Below are 7,097 nucleotides of genomic sequence, written 5' to 3' on the forward strand. Positions count from 1 at the left end.
GGATCACTGGGCTTCTATCATCTATCCTATGGATAGGTCATAAATGTTATTTGTAGGACAACGAGCATCAGACAGAGGATATATCTAAGTTATGGGTATAAATGTAGTTGTTTTTGTATAATGCTATGAAACCTGGACATATTCACTAACTACACATTTACACAAACTAGATCTGACTTTATTAATGATATTGGTATATATACACACATAGAAAAATAAAGTTTTCATCCTATACGTAAAATATTTAATCACTGATTCTCCTAATCCTTTGCCGTTAACTTCTTTCAAGTGTTTCATGCATCATAGGAGTTTTAATAATTTTTTTGAAGGAAATCTGCAAAGAGAGAAATACATTATTGTTGCAAAAACAAAAAAAAAATATTAGACTTTATTACTGATGATTTGTGTGCAAAATACTTTCCTTTTATTAGTACATTCTACATAGCAGTTAAATACATCCAAATCTCATATAATAAATGTTTGCAGACATCTTTACACTAATGAGAGCATGACTATAATAAAATAATAAAATAAGGCCGCCAAATAATAAATGATGTAACCTTCTCAAAAGTTTTCTATGGATCTCAGCATTGTCTCTTTAGGCTCCTGAGAATCCTCCTTCCTATAAGCCATGTGTACTCTGCTCACATCTGAGCTCCGGACTTCTCAGGATCGAGAAGAGGTGGAAACAGGACATGTAGGTATTTTAGAATTTTCTATTTCTTAGAACTTACTTATTTCCATAAGTCACTCGTGAACCTTAAGAAGTAAAACTGGAAGCAGAGCCAGGACTATGAGAGCGCTCATCGGACCAGAGCCTGGAAGGAAATAAAAACAATACTCAGTTCCTTGTCGTTCATGTAGTCATTATATATATGATGAGCTTTTTTGTATTTTGGGTGGTGCCCATTAATTCCGTTAGCATATCTGTGCCTGGAATTACAAGTTAAATGAGGCCCAGTTCTATACAGTCAATAGGACTGAGATGTAATACCACACACTGCCACTAGGAAATTTAAGGAGCCATGCTTGATAAACAATGAGAGGATGCAAAGCTCACTGGATTTCAGATCCCAACATATGTGATGGATGGCTTACTCTAAGGATAAGCCATCCATATTGTGATCCAGGAAAACCCTTTTAAAGGGGTTGTTTGGGAATTTGATATTGATGGCTTATCCTTAGGATCACCTACCACCCGTAAGTGATCAATTCTTACAATATCCCATGATGGCAGGAAAAACACAGCTCCATACACTGTGCAGTGGCCAATATTGATATGTGCAGCTCAGCTCTTATTCACTTCAATAGTATCTGAGCTGCAGTAGCAATGAATGGCCACTGCAGAGCGCTGTTCCTGCTCCATACTCCTGTTCTTGTCATCTTGGGACTTGGTAACCACTGAGCACTGATGGTGTAAGGTCTTCCAATCTACCTTATCTTATATTGATGCCCTACTCTAAAGCGGGCTCTAAAGGGTGCTTTGGTGAAAGCACCCGCCCCCGTCGGTTGTGCGTCACGGGCAAATCGCTGCCTGCGGCGCACAACATTGCTAGGACCCGTCACACTATACTTACCTGCCTAGCGAAGTCGCTGTGGCCAGCGAACCGCCTCCTTTCTAAGGGGGCGGTTCATTCGGCGTCACAGCGACGTCACTAAGCGGCCGCCCAATAGAATTGGAGGGGCGGAGATGAGCGGCCGGAACATCCCGCCCACCTCCTTCCTTCCTCATTGGTGGCGGCCGCAGGTACGATGTCGTTCCTCGTTCCTGTGGTGTCACACATAGCGATGACAGGAACGACGAACAACATCGTACCTGCAGCAGCAACGATAATCGGGACAGGAATGACTGGACAACAATCAACGATTTGGTAAGTAATTTTGATCGTTAACAGGTTGTTCCTGCGTTTCACACGCAACGACGTCGCTAACGAGGCTGGATGTGCATCACGAATTCCGTGACCCCAACAACATCTCGTTAGTGATGTCGTTGCCTGTAAAGCCCGCTTAAGGATAGCTCATCAATATCAAAGCCCTCGACAACATGGTTAGGGACCGAAGGTAATATAACCATCCGTTTTTCCTTTGTTACATACTGTATACTGTTATATTTCGTGTGATTATTTGTGTGTCTATATATACAGTATATATATATATATATATATATATATATACACAGTGGAACCTTGGTTTAAGAGTAACTTGGTTTGAGAGTGTTTTGCAAGAGAAGCAAAGCTTTTTACAAATTTGTAACTTGGTTTAAGAGCAATGCTTTGCTATAAGAGCAAATACTCACCGTGTACACTTCCGGTTCTGTCCTTTCACCACGCTCTAACCCGCACTAGAAGTAACTTTCTGTACATATGTACTGTATACAGTATACCACTGTACAGTATATACTATACAGCATGTCTATCAATTTTCATTTGTGTATACGGTATTGTACTCTCTTTCTGCTAACCAGTACAGCACTGCTTATACTGTATACTTTATATGAATACAGGACATTATTTTGTATTACTGTAATAATTTTGTATAAATACAGCAAATATTTTTGGGTTGTGGAACGAATTGTCTGTGTTTCAATTATTTCCTATGGAAAAATGTGCTTTGATGTAAGAGTAACTTGGTTTAAGAGCTCACTCCCGGAACCAATTATGCTCGTAATCCAAGGTTCCACTGTATATATATATATATATATATATATATATATATATATATATATATTATTTTTACGAAGTACTCACTTAGGGTGGATTGTCCGTTTCCTTGTCCGTTATTATTGCCTGGGTTGGTGTCGCTAACAGTTGTCCGAAATACACCCCTAAATCTATATGTTGTTGGCGATTCTCTTCTTGAGCTGAATGAGCCCATTGTTGTGGTGGCTGAATTATGCATAATGTTCAGAACGACTGTGAATCTGTCACTGTCACTACTTCCACTCATTAACTGAGATGTGACTTGAATTTTTTCAGCAACATTTATGTCAAATGTATATGGCCTGTTAATAGACATGGAATAGGTAAAATCTTTTCCATTCTTTGCAGACAGATCGACTCTTGGCTCCATGATTGAATTCATGCAGCTTGGATCAGTGGAACCGCTGCATGTGGTTTGGTTCTTCGCTACTACAATGGAGACTTTTATACTGCTTGAGAGAGTGAAAGGTGTTGACAAAATCTCTGTTTCTCCGATGTGTGATGACGGGACAGAAATCACAATTTCTAGATTGTTCTCGACCAGCTCCGATTTTCCAGCTCCAACTGCGATAGAATAGAAATAATTTGAGTTGAGAAAGAAGAACTAAATAAAACAGATTTCACTTGAAGAACCTCAATCATACAACATTAGGTCTGTAACAATAATGGACCTCCATGTGGAAATAAATAGAAACAGGGTAACTATCACACTCGAACTGGCATGACAGATGCGCACGGACCAACGACTGGCATACAGCGAAATACACAGGTATTAACAGAAATGTTAAAGGAAAGAAGGACCCTGATAATAGGGAGTGGGAGACGTCCTCACACTAACCGGTGTCTGGTCCCTGAGCTCCTCTAACATCCCAATACAAGCCCTTCCCCTCGTTGCCGTCAGAAGCCTAGTCCCTTACTGTCCCTCTCCACTCACCCTGGATAGTGACAAGGCTGGTGAGTATGGTAGACATCACCACTACTGTAACAACATATAGGAAGGAGGACAAACAGGGAAACATAGAATAAAGGATGCACAAACAAACTTCACTGCTGCAGCCAGACACCAAAGCTGCAGCCAACTAGGCTCCAAAATGTATCACTGCAACAGCTAAGCTCCATAGAAACACAAGCAACTCCAAAAGACCTTCCTTCCTTCCTCCCTCCCACCCTTCCTCTCACTATCGCCCCCTCTCACCATCCCTTCCTTCCTTCCCTTCCTTCCTTCCCTTTCTTCCGTTCCTTCCCTTCCTTCCCTTCCCTTCCTTCCCTTTCTTCCCTCCCTTCCCTCCCTTCCTCCCTTCCTCCCTTCCTCCATGGTGGTCAGAAACAGAATGAGAATCTATTACCATCATCAGGTGATGGCTCATGTGACTATTTAAAGGAGATGGGAGTGGTCACAAACCAGCTGCACCTCAGGTGAACTAACCAAGAGCTACTAGCAAAGAAAATGTCATTAACCCTTGCTGCACCAACAGAATGCAAAACATTTAAAAGCACAGATCAATGTAAATATCTAGTCCCAGAGTTGACACAAGTCTCTCTAACACGAGAGACACTCATGATATTAACTGCTGAGATCAAAATTTTCTCCGATCCCAGCAGCAAACGTCAAGGCTATTGATGGAAGGTTGTACATATCATTAAAGTGGTTCTCATTAATGATAAAAAAAATCCCTTTGTGATCAACTAATCACTAGAGGTAGTTGTTGGCCTTCCTCTTTCTCATTGATAGCTTTTTGTTTCATCATCTATTTTACTGTTCTCTTACCAAGTGCGCAGAGAGCGAGGAACATCAAGGTTTTCTTTGCACAGTCCATTCTTTAGCCTTCGTCTGAGTTAATCCCGTGATCTGGTCCAAAATTTCTTGCTGAAATAAAAGGAGAAGTATTCAGACTCTCAGTGTGGCGAGGACCAAGAAAGCCAACTGAAAGCCCTGTGCACATGCTGCGGATTTTACCGTGGAATTGCCGCGGATTTCGCTGAAGGAATGCTCTAGAAAATGTTTATAACATTTCTGCAGTCCTTCTCCAGTAAAACCTATGGGGATAAAAATTCTGTGCACACTGCGTTTTTTTTGTCCCTGCGGGTTTTGCTGCGGAGTTTCTGCTGCGGAATTAATGTGCATGTCACTTAATTTCCGCAGGTAACTGCATTTTGGAGGGCTGGCAGATCAATCTCCCGCTGGCTCTGGGTCGGCGGAGGATTGATCCCCAGTATCTGGCCAGATGCTGCTACCCATATAAAGTTTATGGGGAACAGAATTTGGTGCAAAGGGGTAGGAACAAGTGCTTCATACTCATCGATGACCGGGCGGCTGTCACACTGCTCCCGAGGCAGCTCTTTCACCTTCCAGAGCCACCGCTCATTAGGCTCATAACATATTCACACCTTCCCTGCTCACCGGTGGCTGTGATTGGTTGCAGGCAGACACACCCCCACGCTGAGTGACAGCTGTCTCACTGCAACCAATCACAGCGTACAGTAAAAGAAATAAATAATTTAAAAAAAAACAGCGTGCGGTCCCCCCAATTTTGATAACCAGCCAGGATAAAGCCTCATAGCTGGGGGTTGGTATTCTCAGGCTGGGGAGCCCCCCAGCCTAAAAATATCAGCCTGCTGCCACCCAGAATTGCCACATCCATTAGATGCGACAGTCCCGGGACTTTTTCCGGCTCTTCCCGTTGCCCTGATGCGGTGGCAATCGGAGTAATAAGGAGTTAATGGCAGCAGCCCATAGCTGCCATTAAGTCCTAGATTAGTGATGGCAGCATCTATGAGACACCCTCTCATCACTAAACTGTAAGTAAAAGTAAATAAACACAAAGACCCCAAAAATCCTTTATTTGAAATAAAATACAAAAAAGCCCCCTCTTTCACCACTTTATTAACCCCACCAATAATAGCCCTACAGGTCCGGCGTAATCCACATGAGGTCTCACGACGCTTCCAGCTCTGCTGCACCTGACACTCACAGCGAGCGCCATAGACCACGACTGCTCACTTTGAGGGTCAGGCCGCAAGTGAAGTGAGCCGCGCGGGATCAGCGGTGACTCCAGCTGTCACTGCACATCAGCTGACTGAAGTCACCGCTGATCTGCCACCGGACGCTGGTCTCCTGCTTCCTGGCCGGCTCGTGCATATGCAGTTATGCACTACACAGCCGACCCGTAAGTAGCAGAGCGCCGGAGACAGCCGCATGGGACACAGCATCGCGGGAGACTTCAGCACCACGAACAGCAGGAGCGGGGACAGGTGAGCATCTCCATGTGCTCTCAAAATAATGCAGGGACATACTGCAGCAAATCCTCAGCAAACGTCGGTAAAGCTGTATGCGGATTTCGGGAGCGGTTTGCTGCGTAGTTGCGGTAATCTTTCAGAGGGTCCTGAATTTTCTTAAGAAAATTTCACTTTCTAGTGCGAACAGGACCTAAAGAAGTGGTTCTGGGCTGAGCCGAGAGGAGAAATGTTAGATGCTTTAACGTGAATCCGTTCAGTCTCTTCTGAGATGTCTGTTTTCTAAGCTAAACAAGACCAACTTTTCCAACCCCTCATCATATGGAAGGCATCCATTCCTTGTAATAATCTAGTTGTACCCTTTGAACTGACTCTAACTTCTGAATATCTTTTTTAAAATGTGGAGCCCAAAACTGGATCCCATGTTCTAGATGTGGCCTTCAAAGTGATTTATAGAGGGGTAACAATATGTTGGGATTACAGGATTTTATCTCTCTTTTTATACACACTGAAATATTGATTGCTTTTGCAGCTGCTTCTTGACATTGAGTACTGCTGCATACTATTTTCATTGTATCATTGTGATAAGATAATTCAGTGTGTTTGTGGGTGCTTAAGAGGCTAGGGAAAGTTGTGTAGTCATGCTCCACTCTAGCAGCCTCGAGACTTAAGGTACCGTCACACTAAGCGACGCTCCAGCGATCCCACCAGCGACCTGACCTGGCAGGGATCGCTGGAGCAGGCAGATCTCACCAGCAACCAGTGACCAGCCCCCAGCCACCAGCGACGCGTGGAAGCGATGCTGCGCTTGGTAACTAAGGTAAATATTGGGTAACCAAGCAAAATGCTTCGCTTGGTTACCCGATAGTTACCTTGGTTACCAGCGCACACTGCTTAGCGCTGGCTCCCTGCACCCGTAGCCAGAGTACACATCGGGTTAATAAGCAAACCGCTTTGCTTATTTACCCGATGTGTACTCTGGCTACGTGTGCAGGGAGCAGGGAGCCGGCACTGGCAGCCTGAGAGCGGCGGACGCTGGTAACCAAGGTAAATATTGGGTAACCAAGCAAAGCACTTCGCTTGGTTACCCGATGTTTACCGTGGTTACCAGCGTCCACAGAAGCCAGCTCCCTGCACATTCAGTTTGTTGCTCTCTTGCTGTCA

General features: G+C 43.9%; 1 protein-coding gene across 1 annotated transcript; it reads right to left on the reverse strand.

The window, feature by feature from the left end:
* Positions 1-202: 202 nt before the first annotated feature.
* On the reverse strand, positions 203-4,562 carry LOC142250354 (uncharacterized). Its single transcript, XM_075322505.1, has 4 exons — positions 4,468-4,562; positions 2,748-3,263; positions 735-818; positions 203-334 (listed from the first exon to the last, which is right to left on the reverse strand). Exons 1-3 carry the CDS (start codon positions 4,514-4,516, stop codon positions 748-750), a joined length of 636 nt encoding a protein of 211 aa, XP_075178620.1. The 5' UTR covers positions 4,517-4,562; the 3' UTR covers positions 203-334; positions 735-747.
* Positions 4,563-7,097: the final 2,535 nt, after the last annotated feature.

Source organism: Anomaloglossus baeobatrachus, chromosome 9 (genome assembly GCF_048569485.1).
Source record: "Anomaloglossus baeobatrachus isolate aAnoBae1 chromosome 9, aAnoBae1.hap1, whole genome shotgun sequence".
NCBI lineage: Eukaryota > Metazoa > Chordata > Amphibia > Anura > Aromobatidae > Anomaloglossus > Anomaloglossus baeobatrachus.